General features: G+C 48.6%; 1 protein-coding gene across 9 annotated transcripts in view; it reads left to right on the forward strand.

The window, feature by feature from the left end:
- ACOX2 (acyl-CoA oxidase 2) overlaps window positions 1-21,670 on the forward strand; it is a 31,871-nt gene that overhangs the window by 6,856 nt on the left and 3,345 nt on the right. For all 9 annotated transcript variants that reach the window (XM_080811657.1, XM_080811653.1, XM_080811656.1 and 6 more), the window contains exons 8-14: window positions 534-706; window positions 3,028-3,190; window positions 4,340-4,530; window positions 5,876-6,052; window positions 8,272-8,377; window positions 12,697-12,914; window positions 20,414-20,546. In XM_080811657.1, the coding sequence (XP_080667783.1) occupies window positions 534-706; window positions 3,028-3,190; window positions 4,340-4,530; window positions 5,876-6,052; window positions 8,272-8,377; window positions 12,697-12,914; window positions 20,414-20,546 (1,161 nt within the window). The remainder of the gene's footprint in view (window positions 1-533; window positions 707-3,027; window positions 3,191-4,339; window positions 4,531-5,875; window positions 6,053-8,271; window positions 8,378-12,696; window positions 12,915-20,413; window positions 20,547-21,670) is intronic.

Raw genomic sequence — 21,670 nt, forward strand, 5'->3', positions numbered from 1 at the left:
CATCCCACAGATCTGGGGAAAGCCCCAGCTTAGGAGCTGTGTGATCTTGGGCAAGTCGCTTGACCTCTCTAAGCCTCAGAGTTCTCATGGATCAATGCTCAGAGCTCCATGTGGTGGTAGAGCAGTCATAGGGCAGGGTGGCAAGACAGGAGAAGAGGGAAGGGCTGAGGGTAACTGGCATATCTACCTACAGTAAGGCCTGAACAACCAGTCACTGACCAGACACGAGCCAAGTGCTGGAGGAAGTTCTGGAGGTCCCCGTGTTGCCAGGCATTCCCTTTAGCTGTGGATTTGGGGGAGGTCCTGGGTGTCCCAGGAGAGGAGCCATGAACCCAGGCACTTGAGGCAGGGACAGATCAGCAGAAAGCACAGGTGTGTTTCACAACCAGCGCACCCGGCTGGCGGTCAGCCACCTGCTCCCGGTGAGCAGTCTGAGGACTGTGTGCCTGGAGGGGACGGAAGCCCATGGTAATGGGTGTAGGACAGGCTCGGGGGCCTTGGCTCAGACCCGGCGCCTGTCTCTGGTCCCCCAGGTCTTGCCAGACGGCACCTACGTCAAGCTGGGAACACTGCAGACCAACTACTTTTCCATGGTGGTGGTGCGGGTGGAGGTGCTCCTGGGCGAGATCATCCCTCTGCTGCAGAAGGCCTGTGTGATCGCCATCCGCTACTCGGTCATCCGCCGCCAATCCAGCATCCAGCCCAGGCAAGGGGCACCCACACGCTGACCACGACAGACAGGGCTAGCTCTCCATCTCACAGCGCCTGCCCCCTGATGGTGCCCCTCTGTCCGAGAGGGGTGCTGGGAATACATGCGACCCTCACAACACACGCACAACCTCTGGCCAGACCCGGCCCGTCTGGCCCTGCCTGCGGGGTCTCCATCGGGCTCTCTCTGTCCCTGGCTGATCTACCGCCAGAGATCACAGTCTGGGTGTCTGTGTGATCCTCTACCTTCAGATCTGACTCAGATCTGTCTGTCCAGGTTCAGCATGGCTATGACTGGCTGACTGTGCCTGGGTTGTCAGCTGGTTGCCAAAAGGTGGGGGACTGTGGCTCCTGAGTTCTGTCGGGGTGTGAGTGAGCGTGTCTGGGAAAGGCCAGCTGTCACGTCGGGCGGTGTGTGGCTGAAGTGGGTTCTGTCCAGCTGTGGCTGTCCACACCCACGTGTGGCACATCCAAATCTGGATCCATTCTGTTGCCTGTAGCTGTGTCCAGTGGGTACCCACTCTGCCCCATGGGACTGAATAGCGGACTGTACTCTCTGTCGTTATTTGAATATTTATTTAAGCAATCTTCAACCCAACATGGAGCTTGAACTCACGACCCTGCGATCAAGTTCCACAGGCTCTTCCCACTGAGCCCTCCAGGCATGCCAGGACTCTCTCTTTTTCACCGTGTGTTACGTTCCCCGTGCTCATGTGGGCCTGTGGAAATATGCGCGGTTGCCAGCAAATGAAAATACAGGACTGCCAGTTAAATTTGAATTTTAGGTAAACAGTAAATAATTTTTTAGAATAAATATACTCCCAATGGGGACATGCAGCCAAGATGTGGCAGCGAGGAGCTGAGCATATGGTACCAGAGTGGGAAGACAGGTACAGTCCCGGCTGACTGAACTCGTGGTGCTGAGGGATGGACTTCAGCCTGGCAGTTTCTTGTCCCAACTCAGCTAAGTGACCCTGGGCGAGTCCTTTGCCCATTCCGGGCCTCGGTTTTCTTACCTGGAATGTGAAGAGTGGGAGAACCTCCAGTCTAAGGACCCAGTATTGTTTCATGCCATGGGCTCGAGGATCCAGGAGACTAAAGCAAAATGGACTGAGGGTCAGAGGCCAGACAGACCTGGGGGACACACAGCTGGGCCGCTTGCCGGCTGTGGGAGCTGGGGCAAGTCATGCCACTTCTTTGTCCCTCAGTATCCTCACCTACAACACGGGGCATGACAGGAGCACTCCTTTAGGGCACTGCAGAGAGTGAAATGCAAAAAAGCAAGCCAGGCCTGTAGCCCAGGGTCCTTTTCCTCTGGCAAACCCAAGATACTGGGACTGGCCTGGGTATCAAACTCCCCCTTGCTGAGGGAGTCTTCTCTGGAGGACAGGGGTGCTGGGGGAAAAGGTGCTGCTGCTGAAGTCCTCTCCAGAGCCCAGTTTTCTGGGTTCCACAAGTGTCCCAAGGATAGTTATAAAAGTATGTGTCTGAGGAACCTGGGTGGCTCAGTCAGTTAAGCATCTGAATCTTGGTCTCGGCTCAGGTCATGATCTCAGGGTTGTAGGGCTGAGCCCCGAGTTGGGCCCTGTGCTCAGTGGGGAGTCTGTTTGAGATTCTCTCTCTCTCTCCTTCTGCCCCTCCCCCCCATAATAAATAAATAAAATCTTTTTTTTTTTTTTTAAGTGTCCAAATGAGGAGTTGCTAACCTAAGATTCTCCCCAACAGCCATGGGAGGCTTCTCACATTCACACTTTCTTTTAATCCACAAAGAGTTATCCTGTCCCCTTCATGCTGGGCACAGTCTCAGGCACTACAGACAGAGCAATGGACAAGGCAGATGTAGTCCCTGCCTTGGGATTCCATCAGGCCCACGTTCACATCCTCAGAGATACCGATTAGACTTGATCTACCCCCCAGCACATACTATGTGCACCTGGACAGTGAAAGGTCAAGTTTCACATCATGAGGGGTACAAGACCGCAAGCCCTCACTTGAAGTCCTTGGGACCAAATGCATTGGAATTCAGAACTTTCCAGATTTCGGCAAGATAATACGGTGCATATGCTATAATTCTGTACACATCCCCCCATAAGGGGCAGAACCCATATGCAAACCTGTCAATATTTCTACAGAGAAATGTGTGGATAACTCAGGTTAGATGGCATTTTAAGATTATTACTAACCTCATGCCAGTTCAGGTCAAGCTTTGCAGTGAGTTATAAAAAATTATCAGTTTTTACACCTCTTATGGCCCTGGGGATATAGGAAGTTGAGGGAACTGTAGTGATCTTCTAAACCTTCTGCTTTTCCTCCCCTCAGTGACCCAGAGGCAAAAATCCTGGACTACCAGACGCAGCAGCAGAAACTCCTCCCTCAGCTGGCCACAGCCTATGCATTACATTTCCTGGCAAGCAACCTCTTGGAATTCTTGCACAGCTCCTACGATGCCATTCGGAACAAAGACTTCAGCCGCCTGCCGGAGGTACCTGCTCTCTGCTGGGGGGGTGGGCGGGGGGCCAGGAGCTGGGAAGATGGCTGAAATTGTTCCTCCCACTGGGAAGCAGCCCCACTCTTGTTCCCATGAACTCCTTTTACTCCCTCCCCCCAGCCTCCCAATATTCCAGGGCACCCAGGGCAAACTGTACCCCAACATATAAATCCACCTACATCTGGCCTCCAGAAATGCTAGAAGGAATAATCACACATAAAACATAGAACACAGGAGCACAATCCCTGCTGTGAATTTGAAACCTAAAAAGCTCCGAAAAATTACGGTCATTGAGAAAATATTTTGTGGCATGGTATGACCTGAATTGATCTGATGTATCTCACTGGATATGTATACATTTTGCAGCCAAAATACTAATGAGTATGATCACTAAGGCTGCCCCAGACTTTTCTGGGTATTATATATAATCTACCTTCAGTGCTCTGCCTTAGCTTTCTAAAATCCAAAAAATAGCAATTCCAAAACCCATCTAGTGCCAGGGGTCTCAGATGAAGGATTATGGACTTAGATATACACTGAGGTTCTGTCCACCAGGCCGTGGGCTTCATAAGCATTGGTTCATTAATCCTTCCAGTTGTGCCACTGGCCCCATTTGTAGTTCCATTTTACAGATTGGGAAAGTGAAGCACAGAGAGATTGAGGGTTATGACCTTCCTCCCAAGGACTTGGAAGTCTGAAAGATGGGTAAGAGCTTTCAAGAACCAAAAGCTCAAACAGGTCTGCTCAAACAGGCTGCACCTCCTACAACTCAGACCACTGGGGTTGATGGTGGACCTCCAGGGTCCCAGGCCTGCTCTCCAAAAATTCCACTTGCCAGCAAAATCCATAACTCCTAGATGATGGTGAGCCCACTCCAGGAAGCCCTGTCTTCCCGAGATCCTGGAGACGCTGGCATGGACAGGTTCCCTTTGTTTTTACTGCCCCTACAGCTACATTGCCTCATCGCAGGACCTTGGGCAAGTCACATAACATCTCTGGGCCTCAGCCTCCTCCATAAAGTTGCGAGGGAAATCTTTCTTACTTCACAGGGTTGTCATGGGCATACAGCAGGTGCTCAGTGAATGGGAAGCGTGGTTGCTCCTGGAGGGCCCCCTGACTCACCGCAATCCCCTGTTCTCGCAGCTTCACGCCCTGAGCGCAGGCATCAAGGCCATGACGTCAGACTTGTGCCGCCAGGGTTCTGAGCTGTGCCGCCAAGCCTGCGGCGGCCACGGCTACTCGAAGCTGAGCGGCCTGCCCTCTCTGGTCACCAGAGTGACAGCCTCCTGCACCTACGAGGGTGACAACACGGTACTCTACCTGCAGACGGCCAGGTAAGGCCCCTGCGTGGGCTGAAGCCGCGCCCTAGGCCCCCGGTGGGGGCGGGCACCGGACGGCGCCGAGCGGAGGCCGACCGTGCACGGTCTCCAGTCCACCCCGAGCTTTCGGTAGGCGGGACAGGAGCACAGCTTTCCCTTGCTTCACAGCCTTCAAGGGCTCCCCACAGCTCACGGGAAAACGCCAGCTGCACCGCCCCAGGGGGTCCCTGTGGCCGTGCCCCACCCCTGGCCCCGCCTCCCCTCCCACGTGCTCTCCCTCCAGCTCTTGCCTCCACTGCCTCACGTGCTCCCGCTTCCGCTCGTGCTCTCCCTTCCCCAGCTGGACGGGGTTCCTGTTTCCCATCACCGGCTCCTGGAGCTTCCCTCCCCCGAGGGCTCTGCCCCAGCCTGCTGGACCTGCTGCTCCTCTGAGCCCTCAGGTCCCGGCTTAGCTGCCCGCCCCGACTGAACACAGTCCGAGGGGCTGTTCTCTGTGAGCCAGAGTTTTGAGGGACTTGCTCACCGCGGGTCCCCGGGCTTAGCACCAGGCCTGCCCGCAGAGCCTCCCACGTGAGAGGCAGGAAGGGAGGCAGCATTTGCTTTCCTGCAAAGTGGAGGATTCTGTTCATTCTCTTCTGCGTGTGGGGGCTCGGACTGACAAGGCCTTTCCCGTCCCTAGAGTATTATGGGAGGTTTTCTCAACTGATAAGGGGGCTACGGTACCCTATATTAGACACACAGTGCCCCACCATTATGGGAGCATTACAAATATTTCCAGTTTTCACAAACCTTCTATCAGGTGACTGTTATTATCCCCATCTAGAGATGGAGAAACTGAGGCCAAGGGAGATGAGGTAACTTGGACCAGCCAGAGGTCTCCGTAGAGCTGCCCTGGAAATCCAGGGTTGGCTGAGGCCAGAGCCTTTAACCACTGAGTCGTCAGAGGAAAGAAGCTGAGAGTTACCTGTAACTCTCCACTCATGTTAGCATTCTTACCCCTGTCCTTTCTCAAGCAAGAAAATTTGATTTCTGCTGTCACTGTACAGTCGAGCACGAATCCCCAAATCCCAAGATCCTAACCAGGAGAAAGGATTCTGTTTGCTCAGATACCAAAAGGGTTTACATTCTGGATCTGAGCGTCTGCGCAGCTCCGCAGCTCCAGCCTCCTTTCCCTACGGAAGAGACTACAGCCTCGGGGTGCATTTTCCTGAGGGCCTCACAGCAGGCGGGCTCAGGGGGCTCTGGAGTGAGCATGCCCATGGGAGGGGCAGGAGCCTGCATGGCCCCTGTTCTCCTGTAGGGAGTATAAGACTGCGTGTTTTCCCCACTGCTTACCTGCTTCCCCCGCCCCCACCCCCAGGTTTCTAGTGAAAAACTACCTGCAAGCTCAGGCAGCCCCAGGCTCCACACAGAAGTCTCTCCCTCCGTCTGTTGCATACCTGACTGCACCTTACCTGGCCAGGTGCCCAGCCCAGAAAGCAGCTGACTTCCTCCACCCAAAACTCTACACCACGGCCTGGGCACACGTGGCAGCCAGGTGAGCAAGAAATTGGCCATTCCACCTGGGGGCAGGCTCCTTCCCACACCAGGGCCTTTGGAGTGGGCTGGGTGAGCATTCGTGGATACTCCTCTGAGAAGAACCCCCCGTCCCCAACCTCAGTCCTCTCGGTTCCTGCCACCATGGGCAGAGAAGGGGAAGCCACATCCATGAGCCACCATCACTTCCCCATCCTGGCCGAGCTGGTAGAAGGACATCACCCCTCTGGCCAGTGCAAGGAAATTCTTTTTTTTTTTTTTTAAGTTTTTTTTTTTTTTTTTTAAATTTATTTAAGAGTGAGAGAGCGAGAGCATGAGCAGGGCAGGGGCAGAGAGAGAAGCAGACTCCCCACTGAGCAGTGGCTTGCTCCTAGGACCCAGACCATGACCTGAGCTGAAGTCAGCAGCTCAACCAACTGAGCCACCCAGGTGCCCTGAACTTTTTCTATCTTTAGGCTCTTACTGTGATTTGCAGTGCAATGAATGTGCCCATTTGTAAATACCACAAATGTATCAGTATGTAAATACTGATAAATAATAAATACCAATACTGTATTTAAAATATTCCACAAACTGGGGCGCCTGGGTGGCTCAGTGGGTTAAAGCCTCTGCCTTCGGCTCAGGTCATGTCTCAGGGTCCTGGGATCGAGCCCCGAGTTGGGCTCTCTGCTCGGCAGGGAGCCTGCTCCCCCCCCACCCCCGCCTGCCTCTCTGCCTACTTGTGATCTCTGTCTCTGTCAAATAAATAAATAAAATCTTAAAAAAAAAAAAGAGGTCCTGCCAAACACAAACACCACAGAAAAGATAGAGAGATTGAAGTACCTAAGAAGTGAAACTTCTGAAACTCTCTCCAACTATAACACCAAAACAGGGGCGCCTGGGTGGCTCAGGTCATGATCCCATGGTATGGGATGGAGCCCCGCATCGCAGCAAGCCTGCTTCTCCCTCTCCCTCTGCTGCTCCCCTACTTGTGTGCTCTCTCTCTGTCAAGTAAATAAAACCTTAAAAAATTTTTAAAAATAGGGGCGCCTGGGTGGCTCAGAGGGTTAAGCCTCTGCCTTCAGCTCCTGTCATGATCTTAGGGTCCTGGGATTGGGCTCTCTGCTCAGCAGAGACCCTGACCCTGATTCCTCTCTCTCTCTGCCTGTCTCTCTGCCTACTTGTGATCTCTGTCTGTCAAGTAAATAAATAAATAAATAAAATCTTAAAAAACAAAAAATAAAACACCAAAACAAGCTGGAAGAAATATTATCAGCATATGAAAAGAGGTCTTATACCCCTACCTGTGGTCGAAGGGATGGCTAATAATTATTTCACGATCACAAGCAACTTTGGACATCCATTTATTTATTCCACAAATACTAAGTGCCTACAGGGCACCAGGCACTATTCCAGGCATTTCGGATCTATCAGGAAACCAGTTGCAAAAAGCCCAGGCCTCACAGAACTAACGTTTTAGTTGGGGGAGGTTGGTGAGTGCCCGGTAAGGCTTCTCAGGGTAGTTAAAATGCCATTATATTGATTTTTGCTTGGAATTCGATGTGACATCTGTTTATCTACTCCCTGACAAGTAAGAAAAGATAAATATTGCTTAATAAACAGTGTGTTTTGCGTAGAAATTCCAAGGGTCATGAGGGGATGGGCAGGGAATAGAAAATAAAAGAACAAAGGTTACGTGCGTGGCAAATGACCGATTTAGTGGTTTGGGGGACAAGAGTTTGTTTTCTTTTCTAGCCTTTTAAGGTCCCTTAGGTAGAACCTGGAACAGGCCGGGTGACTGACAGGCGTGGTAGCCTTTACAGGAAAACCATTGTCCTTGCACGGCCACAGAAGGCAGTCAAGGGATGGCGTGGAAACACTGGCATAAGGTGGAGTCTGCATTAGAAAGGAGGGTCAGTGCCCGCCCCAGAGCCCTGAGGCTTTCCAGCTCTGAGGTCAGGACAGCTCTACCCCTTACTAACTGTGTCACCCCAGACCAGTTAAGTCAGCCAGTCTGGGACTCAGCTTTCCCCGTTGTAAATTGGGAATGCCTAGCCTTACAAGGGTAAGGGAGATAATGTATAGTCACCATTTAGCTTTGCAACACAAACCAATGGTCAATCAATGGGAATGACTGCATTTCTACTTCTGAGGGATCCCCAGGTAGCCAGAGACCAGACTCCATCAGTGTCCTTCCCACTCAGTCAGGAAGTGGAACATTTTTTTTTCTTTGGCCTTCAGGCTCATAAAGAACTCAGCGCATCACTTAGAGACGCTGATACAATCCGGGGATGACTGGAATGAGGCATGGAACAAGACCACGGTCATACACCTCCAGACTGCTAAGGTGAGCTGCCCGTCAGCTGAAGCGCCAGCTGAAAGGGACCTGTTTGTTTCCCCAGCAGACCACCATGCTGAGAAAATCTGAGCTCTGCCATTATTCCCCAGCCCTGCTCCGTGGCTGCCCTCGTTTCACTTCCAAGGCTTTCGTCCAGGGTATTTTAATTAAAGGACTTAACTCCAAAGCAATCTTGCTGACAGCTCTTAGGGAAAAATGTAATGAGGCAGTGTTATTGGATTTGCTTCAGGTTGTTCAAATATTTCCTCCCAGATAGAAAAGCAGGTCAAGTCTCCCTTTAGCCCCACAGGCAAGCCTTAGATGTCTGATTCAATTTCTACTCTGTTTTGTGTTTGTGCATAATTCACATTCAGTCAGCAAATATTCGAGCACCCGCTCAACACCAGGAATGGGTTGGGGGCTGGGGCCTCCGTGGTGCCCTTATACCCAGTGCCATCAAGGCAGCACGGTGATGGGGAGACACAGGCTGCCGTGGGATCCCAGAGAGGTGCAGCTCTTACCCGGCGTGAGGATCTGAAAAGCTTCCCAGAAGGGACGTAGAGGCCAGGACTTCAAGGATGAGCTGAAATTAGCCAGGCAAAGGGTAGAGGCTGTGGTTTGGGAAACAAATGTTTCCCGGCAAAGGGAACAGCAGGTGGAAAAGGAAGAGGCAAGAAAAGGCACGGTCCGTGCTTGAGGAAATGCAGATCCTCCCAAGGAGGAGCTCAAGGAGGAAGACTGAACCCAGGAGAGGAAGGCAGTTAGGGGATGGGGAAAGATAGGCAAGGCCTGGGACCTTCTGCCTCACTGTGAGCAGTTTGGCTTTGTTCTCATTGCCATGGGAAGCCTTGGCCGACTGTATCATGGGAGTGAGGTGATCAGAGTTTCACTGTGGAAGAATCATGCAGGCTGCCTGGGGAGAAATGGACTGGAGGCTGGAAGCCAGTTAGGAGCAAGCAGCGGCAGTCGGGCCAAGGGCTGAGGATGGTCCGGACCATGACCTTGGCAGAGGGCATGGAGAAGAGTGGGTGGATACAGACATATTAAGGGGGTAGGAGATCGCGACAGGCTTCTTAGAGTAGTGGGCTGGGAAAGAGGTTGGGTCCTGAGCTCTAGCTTAGGCAGCTGAGACTCTGGCCCTACCTACAGCTGGAAAACCAAGATGAACGCTCAGATCCCAGAGCCCATGATGCATCCGTTTTCCAAACCTGTGCTCTTCCAGTGGAGTGGACACTGCATGCCAGGGTTCCCTCATTTAGTACATACCACCCTGAGGGGGAGAGCAGCATAATCTCCATTTTAAGGATGAGGAACTAGAACTCGAAAGAATTAAGTCCCAGAAGTAGAAAATAGTTAAGATGCTTTGCTTTCCTTTCCCTCACAGAGGCAAGCTGTGTCCTCAGGGAGCCACTATGTGTAAGGGAGGGAGGTGATCCCCGAGTTCGAGGGTTACCGAGGGTGGAGAGTTCCACCAGCCTAGAGGAGAAGAGCAAGTCCCTTCTCCTCCGGCCACTGTAAGCTGAAGAAGAGTGGCTTCCTGGGGAGATGGTGCCCAAGGTGACTCTCCGAAGTCAGAAGGGGCAGGGAAATCTGCAATTTCTGAGCTTCATGCTTTGGAAGAACCATCTACTCTACAGAACTCTTAAGTACCCACCAAGTCTAGAAACCATAAATATGCAGGTAGAGAGTGACAGTAACACAAGGGGAGTGGGGAACAGTGGCAGAGTGGTGGCCTAAGTTCTGTTCCCAGCTCTATGCATGACTGGTCTCTCTGTGTGACCTCCAGTGTCCTTCCTTCTCTGGGCTGTAACTTCCTAGTCTGTGAAACAAAGGGGTATGAAAAAGACCTTTAGGTTCTGATAAGCTCTGGTCCTATTATCTGAGACCCTGCTCAGGAGAGAGGTCCATCTCTCATGGCTTTGGCGATGCAGGGGAATGGTGAAGAGTACAGGCACTTAACCAGAAGATGGACTATTTTGGTGTGGATCTTGTTACTACCACTTACTAGCCAGGTGACCTTGGGCAAGGAACTTAATCCCTCAATGCCTCAGTCTCCTCATCTACAAGATGGAGCCAATCATAGTACCTACCTTTTAAGATTATTACAGAGATTAAGTGAGTTAATACATGTAAAACTTAAAATGCACTTAGCATATAAACGCTACACATCCCACCCCGCACACCAAATTAGTCAGGAGGCAAGGTTTAAACCAACACACACAAAAAGTAGATAGAGTTCATTGCTTTTGGAGCATGGTACTGGAGTTCAGCTCACCCTGTCACTGAAACAGAGGCCACGGAGGCCAGGGCCCTTGAGCAGCTTTTTCTCACTCCACTCCACAGCCCAGGGCCCTGAGAGTTTAAGGATGTGGCCCTCAGATGAGAAAAGGGAAGCCGGGTCTGTCTGACTCAGCGGGGGCAGCAGCGCACATCTGCCCCCCTTCTGCACCCAACTGCTGCGAACCCAGTGTGGCTGTGAGCACACCAGGTCCAGGCGGCAGAGTGTGTCGTTAGCCCCCGTGTGAGGCCTCCATGGGAAAAGCAGATCCTTTCCAAGTGAGAAACCTGATGGGCTCACTTTCCTGTTGAAGGCTTTGGTGGCTCTCCGACCCGCACGGAAAGAAATCCCGACTGATGTGATCTGATGTGGGTCTCGGGAGTGAATGGTCAAGAAAGAATTCTTGAGCCATTTTTGGTGCAAAAAAGGTGGTTTTATTAAAGCCCAGGGGAAGGACCAGCGAGCAGAAAGAGCTGCCCTGGGAGTATGAGGAGCAATTGATTATATACATTTAAATTGGGAGGGGTAGAGACAAAGGGAGTTTCCAAAAGGATTTTCATACGTTCGAGAAGACTTACTGGATCCTGGAGGCCCAGTTATTGTCAAGCTAAGGTGTTTTTTTCCCTCTAGCAAGGCATTAACAAGAAGACAGTTGTGCAGCTCCTGGAGGAGTGTCATACTCGGTCTGTCTCAAGTATTTGCCAGTGGGCTGCAAGTTAGAGGAAAATTTCATCTTAGCTACATTTCTTTTGCATTTCTTCCCCACTTCCCCAGCCATGTGGATCACGGCCCTTCACTGGCGCAGGGCTATGTGGGGGAGGGGGCAGCCTCACCACTGCAGGTCTGTCATTGCCTCACTGTGCCCCAGGGGGCAGCCCCAGCAGACTGGGGCAACCTCCTGCAAGCACAGTCCAGTGTGCACGCAATAAGCCCAGCCCTGTCCCTGCCCCTTGTCAGACTTCTTTGACTGCTCCAGACAGTCTAAGCCTTGCTACTTAAGGCATTACTGGGAAGCTACCTGGAAATTTGCATTTTCACAAGATGCACAGCTGATCTGTATGCACATAAACATTTGAGATGAGTTTTGTTTGCTTGCCTTTTCTCCCTCCCATGGAATTCATATACCTAGCCTGATAACAATAATGTGCATTTGTCTTGGGGAGAAGGGGAATATTCAAAAATATTCAACAACCAGCAGGGGGGCACAGACTAATCAGAAAGCACTTCAGGCCTAACGGAAGCAGGGGCCTGAAAGCCTCCTGCTGGGTCAGGCATTCATCCTTTATTTGCAGAGCTGTGGGGAGGAGGGGGGTCCCAGGGAAGGATCCCGGCTTGACAGAGAGGGGAGTCTCACTAGGTTGAGGGCTGTGGTCACTTACCAAGTGGTACCAACAGTTTTATAATTCTTTTTTTTAAGTAAGCTCTGTGCCCAGTGTGGGGTTTGAACTCATGACCTGGATATCAAGAACCAAATGCTTCACTGACTGAGCCAACCAGGTGCCCAAAAGTTTTATTTTAACTAGTGACAAAGCCAGACTGTTGGGTATGGGTTAACTAACAGCCCTGCTTACCTTGCAGTGATTACTTTCTAGCTGGGATACATTTTATGTCCATCATGTACCTCTACTTTCTCACCCCAAGACACACACAAGCGCGCGCGCACACACACACACACACACACACACACACACACCCCTGCCTTGAACACAGCAAACAACAAACAGCTGTTTTCTTCAGAAATGTGGTGTTGTCCTCCACTGTCTCCAGGCCAGCATCCAACACCCTTGTATTCTTTCTACTTTCAAACCTCCTTGAAATTTCCCCAAACAAAATGAGGAAGCTACCAAGTCCCAGAGCCCACAAGCCCCCAACCGGAGCACATGTGCGAACACTCACTCACACACACACACACACACACACACCATGGAGACCCGCGGTGAGCTCGGGGAAACACGTGGCCACAGCGGCCTCACCCCAGCAGTCTTGCCGAGCTTCCAAGATGACTTCTGGAGTCAGAAATCAGAAGCTGATGGATCTTCGTGTCTTTTAGGCACACTGCTACTATACCAGTGTAAAGAGCTTTACAGAAACTCTGGAGAAACTGGGAAACAAACCGGCGGTTTGGCAGGTGCTCAAACACCTCTGTGACCTCTATGCTCTGCACAGCATCCTGACTAATGCCGCTGACTTTCTCCACGATGGCTTCCTGTCTGGGGCCCAAGTAGATGCGGTGAGAACCAGCTACCTGGAGCTGCTCCGCCTCCTCCGGTGAGTGGCTGGCTCCCAGACCCTCAGACCATGCTCATCTTCAGAGAGAAGCCCCACACCCTTATTTCCCTTCCCACTCCAAAACTTGGCGCTCCAGGACCTTGCTCAACGGGGTCCGGCAGAAGCAGCAACTACCCTGGAGAGGCTGACCTGGTAGCACGGTTACCTCAACGTAAAGCGTGATAGATTAATGAAAGGAAAAAAACGGAAAAACAAGTAGAAATAAAAATGCTTAAAAACAAATAATCACCACCAAATACTCTTCAACACTGTAAAGGAAATAAGGAGAGTATCTAAATGAAGCATCCCACCGTATTCATAGTGTGCACGGTAATATTAATGAGTCTTCATCATAGCTCATATTTAAGGAACACATATATGTGCCAGGCATTATGCCAAAAGCTTTCACATGCATCATCTCACTTAATCCTTACAGCCTTCTGAAATGAACACTATTAATCTCCCCATTTTACTGGGGAGGAAATTCAGGCTGAGAGGAGGAAGTACCTTGCCCAGGTCTCAGAATCAGCCAGGGGAGGAGCAGAGGGCACTCTGGGGCCTGTCTGACCTGAGCATATGCTCTTTGCCTGTGTTAAAGTTAAGGTGGGGCGATTGTTTCAAATATATCCTTATCTTTTTGTTTTTGTTTTGTTTTGTTTTTAAAGATTTATTTATTTATTTATTTATTTATTTATTTGACAGACAGAGATCACAAGCAGGCAGAGAGGCAGGCAGAGAAAGAGGAAGGGAAGCAGGCTCCCTGCTGAGCAGAGAGCCGGATGCGGGGCTCAATCCCAGGACCCTGGGATAATGACCTGAGCTGAAGGCAGAGGCTTTAACCCACTGAGCCACCCAGGCGCCCCTATCCTTGTCTTTTTGAATGGGCTCAGGCAAACCCTTACTAAGTGGGCTAAACTTACTTTAATCCTCCCTCAGCTTCATGATGATTTTTTTTTTAAAAACCCGGTCATTCATACACAGATTCATAAAGCAATAATGCAAACAGTTCTAAAATGCACCATAAAGCAGCTCAGTTTAGGGTCATGACATAACTAATGCGGCCCTTCCATTCTGTTACATTGTATATAATCTAGATGATCACTTTAAAAACGTTGAAACCAAAGCCCCAAGCTGAACAGGGCACTGGAAGAAACAAAGCAGGGGAGGCACTGTTGTTGCTAGGATAAAAATGGGCTACTTGAGCAAGCAACCTTTTCTGAGAAAATAGGATGACTGTTTCATGTGGGGTGGTATCGTGTGTGTGTGTGTGTGTGTGTGTGTGTGTGTGTGACTTTTCCCCTAGAACGTCCAATAGTTCAGACTATCTATAAGACTAAGATGATAAAAAAGGCCAATAAGCTACTTATGACAAAGTTTTTTAAAAAAATCTAGATCAAATTATTTTTATTTCTTTTTTTTTAAGATTTTATTTATTTATTTGACAGACAGAGATCACAGGTAGGCAGAGAGGCAGGCAGAGAGAAAGGAAGGGAAGCAGGCTCCCCACTGAGCAGAGAGCCCAATGTGGGGCTCGATCCCAGAACCTTGGGATCATGACCTGAGCCGAAGGCAGAGGCCTAACCCACTGAGCCACCCAGGCACCCCAAATGATTTTTATTTCTAACAACATGCAACATGTTACAGACAAGTTATGAGTCCATATAAGCACCTAACAGATATTCAGTGGTCAGCAAATGTTCAATTAATCCACCAAAAACTGTCAAAAATACATTTTTTACAAGTATGGCCCAGGTATTAAACTTTTCCTAATAGAGAGAATCCAGTGGTGAGAACCATTAATAGCAGAACTGAGTATTACACAGGTCAAGCTCAAGTGTACCTAATTCTGAAATGCTTGGCATTTTATTATTTTTTTTAAGATTTACTTATTTATCTGAGAGAGAGAGAGTCTGAGTAGGGCATGGGCACTGAGGGAGAAGGAAAGAGAGAGAATCTTCAAGTAGACTCCTGCTGAGCACAGAGCCCAAGGCACAGGGCTCTGAGATCATGATCTGAGCCACAATTAAAGAGTCAGGGGCTTAACCCTCCAAGCCACCAGGCACCCCTGAAATGCTCTGCATTTTAAAGTGCATGAAGTCAGTAAGATTCTAGCCTGATTGACAGAGATGAAACACAAAAGATTACCCTAACACCTCAGAAGCATGATTTTTTAAATCTGCAACAGCATTTCTAGGTGCTTGCCTTGGTGCCGGAGACTTATAACTTAAGACCAACAGCACTGACACAAACAGGCAACTTATGCATGCATCTAACCCACAAACTGATTTACTCATGTTATGGTGGGTTTTTTTTAAAGATTTTATTGATTATTTGACAAAGAGAGAGAGAGATCATAAGTAGGCAGAGAGGCAGGCGGTGGGGGGGGGGGAAGCAGGCTCCCCGCTGAGCAGAGAGCCCAATATGGGGCTCGACCCCTGAACACTGAGACGATGACCCAAGCCGAAGGCAGATGCTTAACCCACTGAGCCACCCAGGCGCCCCCATGTTATGTTATGGTTCTTAGGTAACCTTCCTATCACTGCAAGGGAGTTAGGTATGTAACAGACATCGTGCGTGTAACAGTTCTGTGTCACAGTTCCCTCCCTTGATTACTTAGTATCACCCTCTGATTTGAGATGACAAATGAAGGATGGCACACTATTTCATGTGACACTAAGAAACAGCTCTCTGTGTAACAGTAATTAACTGACCCACAGTTTATAGTTGTTTAAGGGGTCGTAAAATCTCAGGTGGAGGACAGACAGGTGAAGCCAGCAGACTGACCATATGCATTTACTTTTGTTCCCTCCTGAAACCCCATGAAAACACCAGCAAATGGATTAAAAAGATTTTAAAGGTATAAATTGACAAAAAGAAAAAAAAAGGGATGGGCGCCTGGGTGGCTCAGTTGGTTCAGTGACTGCTTTCGGCTCAGGTCATGATCCTGGAGTCCCAGTATTGGGTCCCACATTGGGCTCCCTGCTCAGCAGGGAGTCTGCTTCTCCCTTTGACCCTCCCCCTTCTCATGCTCTCTTTCAGTCTCTCTCTCAAATAAATAACTAAACAAAATTTTTAAAAAGAGAAAAAAAGAACAGGGGAGGAAACATGAAAGTAAGAAAGTAGATGGACAGTGACTTAGCAGATCTGAGAAAAACTGGATCATAAACCAGGAGTGGGAAACAAGTTATACCAAAGAACCCCAAGAAATAACAGCACTGTGTACGTCTGGCAATCGGGGTGTAGGTAAGACCCACAGGAGGGGCTGAAAGTCTGTTTTAGAAGGAGCTGAACTCCCAGCTCCCCTCCTCTGCAAGTAGTTTTGAGATTCTCTGACTGCACCCTGGCAGAAGGGCACACAGATGGTCTGTGGGCCAGGGAACATCGAGCATAGTTGAGGATGAGGCTACCCCCAGAAAACAGGTGCCTGGATAAATGTTTATAGGCTAAGTGCTAACCTAAGCCCCCTCCCTCCGCCCTCTTTCCTCTGGGTCCCAGAAAACTGGCAGCCAGGCCAGTAGCTATAGGAAGCCGATAGCATGCTCCTTCTCTGGAGAATCTGAAACAGCCCAAAGGAGGCAAAACTGAAGATACTGACACACGGTTCCCCCCAGTTCACCCCATAGTGAATCCCACACATTGACAAGCATGCCCAGACTTGTAATCAGCTAGTAGTGCCCCACTCTTAGCTATGATTAGACACTCAGGATCCCCAGACACCTGGGGGGAACCCCTGACATAAAAGAGACCCCAACAAGCAAGAATGAAACAAACTGGACTGCACAAGAGAATCTTCAGGGAAAAGGAATCTTTTTAAAAAGATGAGTAGTATCCTTAAAGAGTTAGGAGGAGATACAGCAATCACAAAATAAGAATGTTATTTCTTAAAAAGTAATATTCAGAAAGAAAAAAAAAGTAATATTCAGGGGGGAAAAAAAAGACCTCTGTGAAACCAGAAAACGCTAGTGGAAATGAAAAACTCAGTGGAAGGACCGGAAGAGAAAGTTACATAAATCTCACAGAAAAGAAAGCAAAAAGACAAAAAGATAAAAATTAGAAAAGATAAAAATAGTAAGAAGACTGATCTCAACTGTCCATCATCTGAAAAAGAGGTCTAGAAAGGGCAGACAGAGAAAATAGAAGGGAACAAACCATTAACAGAATAATTCAAGAAAATACTCTTCCGATGAAGAGCACAAGTTTCAGACTGAAAAGGCCATAGATGTTTACAGACTAGAGGAGACAAACACACATGGAAAAAATAAGTCAAGCATACAGTGTGCAAAATGGTAAGTAAATGCTATGAAGAAAAGGAAAGCAGGGAAAGGGATCAGGAATGCTGGGAGTGCAAAGCAGGGTGGGGGGTGGGGGACTGTAGTTTTATTTTGTTTTTTAAGGATTTTACTTTTACTCTCTATGCTGAAGGCAGGGCCCGAACTCACAACCCCAAGATTAAGAGTCACCCTCTACTGACTGAGCCAGCCAGGTGCCCCAGGGACTGTAGTTTTTTGGGTTTTGTTTTTTGGGGTTTTTTTTAAAGATTTTATTTATTTATTTGACAGACAGAGATTACAAGTAGGCAGAGAGGCAGGCAGAGAGAGAGAGGGAGAGAGGAGGAAGCAGGCTCCCTGCTGAGCAGAGAGCCTGATGTGGAGCTCAATCCCAGGACCCTGGGATCATGACCTGAGCCGAATGCAGAGTCTTTAACCCACTGAGCCACCCAGGTGCCCCAGGACTGTAGTTTTAAATAAGTCAGAGAAGGCCTCTCAGGAAGGGTGATGTTTGAGGAAAGATCTCAAGGGGTGGGGACAGGAGAGAAGCCATGGGGTTGGCTCGGAAAGGATCACCCCAAGCAGAGAAGTAAAACGCTGGAGGCGAGAGCATGCTTGGCGTGTCCATCCAGAGAACAGACAACAGTGACTGGGGTGGGGAGGGACAGCAGAGGTCAGAGAGTTTAGGGTGTACTGGGGCAGGGGCAAAAGGGGATGGAGATCATCGCAAAGACTTAAGATGTTGGCTTTTACTTTGTGTGAGAGTGGGAGGGTTTTCAGTATTTCAATCATCTGATGAATTCTTCTAAAGGATTGTTCCAGCTGCCATATTAAGAAGTGACTGGGCAAGGGGGGGTGAATAAAAAGTGGGGAGCCCAGCTAGGAGGTTACCTCAGTAACCCACGGGAAAGATGATGTTGGGTTAGACTAGGTGATAGCACTGGAGGTAGTGGGAAATGGCTGAAGTTTTGGGTGTATTTTGAAGGTAGAACAGGTTTTGCTGACAGATCAGATGTGGGGTGTAAGCGACAGAGAGCAGCACAGGTTTTTGGCCAGGACAAAGTTGCCATTCGCTATAAATGCACCAGGTTTGGGCAGGATGTGCAGAAGGTGTAGAAGATCAGGAGTTTGGCTTTGAACATGTTCACTTTGAAGAGCCTGTTAGAAATCAAGTAAGATGTTAATAAGCAGGTAAGTGAGACGGGAGAGATAAATTTGGAAGTCATTAGCATATCGCTGGTATTTAAAGCCCTCAGAAGGATATCACATGGAGTGACTGTAAAAGACAAGATGCCCCAGTACTGAGTCTTGGGACCCTCCAAAGAGGAGGAGAGGAGGTGGCCCTGACAAGGGCTATTTCAGTGGAGTGGTGGAAGTGAAAACCTGAACGGATCTAGTCTAGGAGAACAGGTGGAGAAGAAAAAATAGCAAAGCATAAACAAGCACAACACTTTTAAGGAGTTTTATCACAAAGAGGAGCCAAGATCTGGAATAGATGATGGAGAGGGAAAAATAGACTCAAAAGTTTGTTTTCAAGATGGGAAATAGGAAAGCACGTGTGTATCTGAAAATGATCCAGTGGAGAAAGATTTTGACATTGTAGAGGAAAGGCAGGAGAATTTCTAGAATGTTCTCTAGTAGGCAAGAGGGGAAGGCATCTAATGGATGAGGAAGGACTGGCGTGAGCTGGGCGCTTGGAAAGCATACCTGTACTAAAAACAGAGAAAGCACACAGAAATATATGGGCGAGAACTTGTGGCTAGGCTCTTACTGAGTCTATTTTATCAGTGAAATGGAACCAAAAGTCATCTAAGTAAGAGAGATGGGGAGGCGGGTAGTGTGGATTTAAGATTCAGAGAGAAGGTGTGAAATAATCATCTAAGAGAATGGGAGTGTAAAGGAATTAGAGCAATGTCGTATGATCGCTAGGCAGCAGGAAGGGAGTTACATACACCACTTGGCAGTGGTTTCCCGGCCACCTAAGCTATGAAGGCACAGAGTCGTTGAAAAACTGCTGAATCTGTTTTTGAATCTGTTACATTTACAGACCAGGCATTTCAGCTGAATAAGGAAGGAAGGGAGGCCACCAGGAGGATGAGGGACATGAAGTAAGTGGTGGGTGTGGATAGGGTCAAAGAAGTGTGAACAGCCTGAAATGGAAATGCTCTCACAGTGATGGTGAAGGGTCACCCAGAGAAGATGACAACAGGTAGGTACAGTATCCCAGGCGGCTCAACTGCTTTTAGATCCTTTGCTTAAAAAAGGAAGAGAAGCATGTGAACGTTTGTTTAAAATACTTCATTCAATAGGCTAAAATAAAACATATTTCGTTGATTGAAAAAGAAAAAGAAAGGGGGGCTGCTATCAGAGTCAGAACTCTAGAGGGAGTAAGCTGAAAGGGCCGGAGCCAGCAACAGGAAGACGCCCCACATCGCCATCCCAGAAAAGGTGCCCATGTGGAGGACCAAGTCCTGGGGAGGGCTCCTGCCGGGGAATGACAGCGGAACAGGATCAGCTGAGAAGATCCCAGAACGTTGAGGCCACATTTTAGAAGAACATTCATGTAAGCAATGAAATCTCTAAGGATGATGACAGAGGAAATGGGGGAGAGAAGCAGCAGACCAGGAGGTACATCATGAATGGAGAGACCTGGTAGGGACACAGCTCAGCTGTGAGCAGGATACATAAAGTCACCATCACACACACACATACAGCCATCACAGTGGAAGCCCCCACTGCGAGTCTGACTCATTCATAACTATACTGGGAGCAGGAAGGCCGAGGAGAAGCAGCGCCAGAGCTGGGGGGGGGGGGGGAGGGGATGACATATAGGGGTGAGGGTAGGGAACCAAAAACATATCCTTATCTTTTTGTAATGGAGAGTTGACAGATAATATCTAAAACAGAACAATCCAGAAGTGGCAATCCGAACAAGATAGAGACATTCAAAATATATCAGCTTGAAGACTGAAACGGATTCCGGGGGTGGGGGAAGTAGAAGGGAGACAGGGAGGTGCTGATTTTAAGTAACAGGCCTTGAAGGCTGCTGGACTCTATACTTGTAGAGAGAACAGATCAAAAGTCAAAACTTCTAAAAAAAATTTAAAGCTGAGTTGTTAAAGAGTGAATAATGATGAAGTCTCTAATTAGGTGTTGTTATTCACCATCCCTGATTAATTAGATTCATAAGAGCAATCTAAAATACTCACAGACTCTTGTTTTCTCTCACAGGAAGGATGCCATCTTGTTAACCGATGCCTTTGACTTCACGGATCCCAGTTTAAATTCAGCCCTAGGCTGTTACGATGGAAATGTCTATGAACGTCTGTTCCACTGGGCTCAAAAGTCACCGACCAATACTCAGGTAGTTGAGTAGAACACATTATAAATTATGTAAGAGAGCAGAGAACAAGCAGTGAATACACCTCCATGTTTTCTCATTTTAATTGATCCCCGTTAGGTTGGAAATTGCTTGGCATAGCCTGTCTGTTGAAAATATTTTGAGAATACATGAAAGAAACCAGGAGTGGGGATGTGGCCTGGCAGGAACAGAGTCTGGACTGTAATCAGCAAAAGGCATTGCTCAGAATTTGGTAAAGGGAACTAGGAGGAAGGTCCAGGCTCTGAATCATGGCTTGATATACCCAAGGGCACATACACATAGTGGCAGACTGGCTTTTAAATAACAAAAATAAGATAAATCATTGCAGTGATTTAACCATCTTATTTTCAGCCTTTTAACTCTCAGTTTTGTGTTGATAAAAATGGGTACTCAGAGGGGATAGGAAGCTTGGGATGTGGGGGAGCACTCTCAGATCGGACCGTCTGCTGGAGACGCCTCCAGCCCCAGGAACAAAGGCTGCTGCAGGACCATTGGCAGCCCAGGAGAGCCGTATAAATGACCATTACGAGGGTTATGGCAAAAAGACCCCCAGCTGTCCCAAGAGAGAATACCAGAACTCTATGTCATTGACAGGAGAGGGGAGGACTCCTAAAATCCTAATAATCGGGGGCCCGCATCGCAGACCCTCTGCTGTAAGCCTCACTGGAAAAGGTTATGAATGTCAATGACTCTAATTACTGGAGTAAGGAAATAAACCCTATTTTTAGAATGTGGTAACCCATATTTAATAGCAGATTTGATACAGATGATTAAAACAAAGATAATCTATAGATATGCAACAGATTATTTTAAGCTCTATAGTGCAAATATGTTACTCAGATAGGGAAGCCTACTTTTTTACCCCTTAGGTCAAATTTCAGAAAAGGTGTCTTAACGCCTCATAAAATTGGCAACTCTCAGACTTTCATTCACACTTAGCGTGATGTTAGACTTGATCTTCACATTTTGCATCCTGTCATACCTCATAGCTTAATCTACCACGATTATCTAAAATTAGAACACAACTGGTCACCTCCAAGATGCTTGTCAGAAGGCCAATCCATTTTGGCCACTCCCCATCTCCAGGGAGGCATCCTTTTAACCTG

Source organism: Martes martes (assembly GCF_963455335.1).
Source record: "Martes martes genome assembly, chromosome: 1".
In the NCBI taxonomy this organism is placed as follows: domain Eukaryota; kingdom Metazoa; phylum Chordata; class Mammalia; order Carnivora; family Mustelidae; genus Martes; species Martes martes.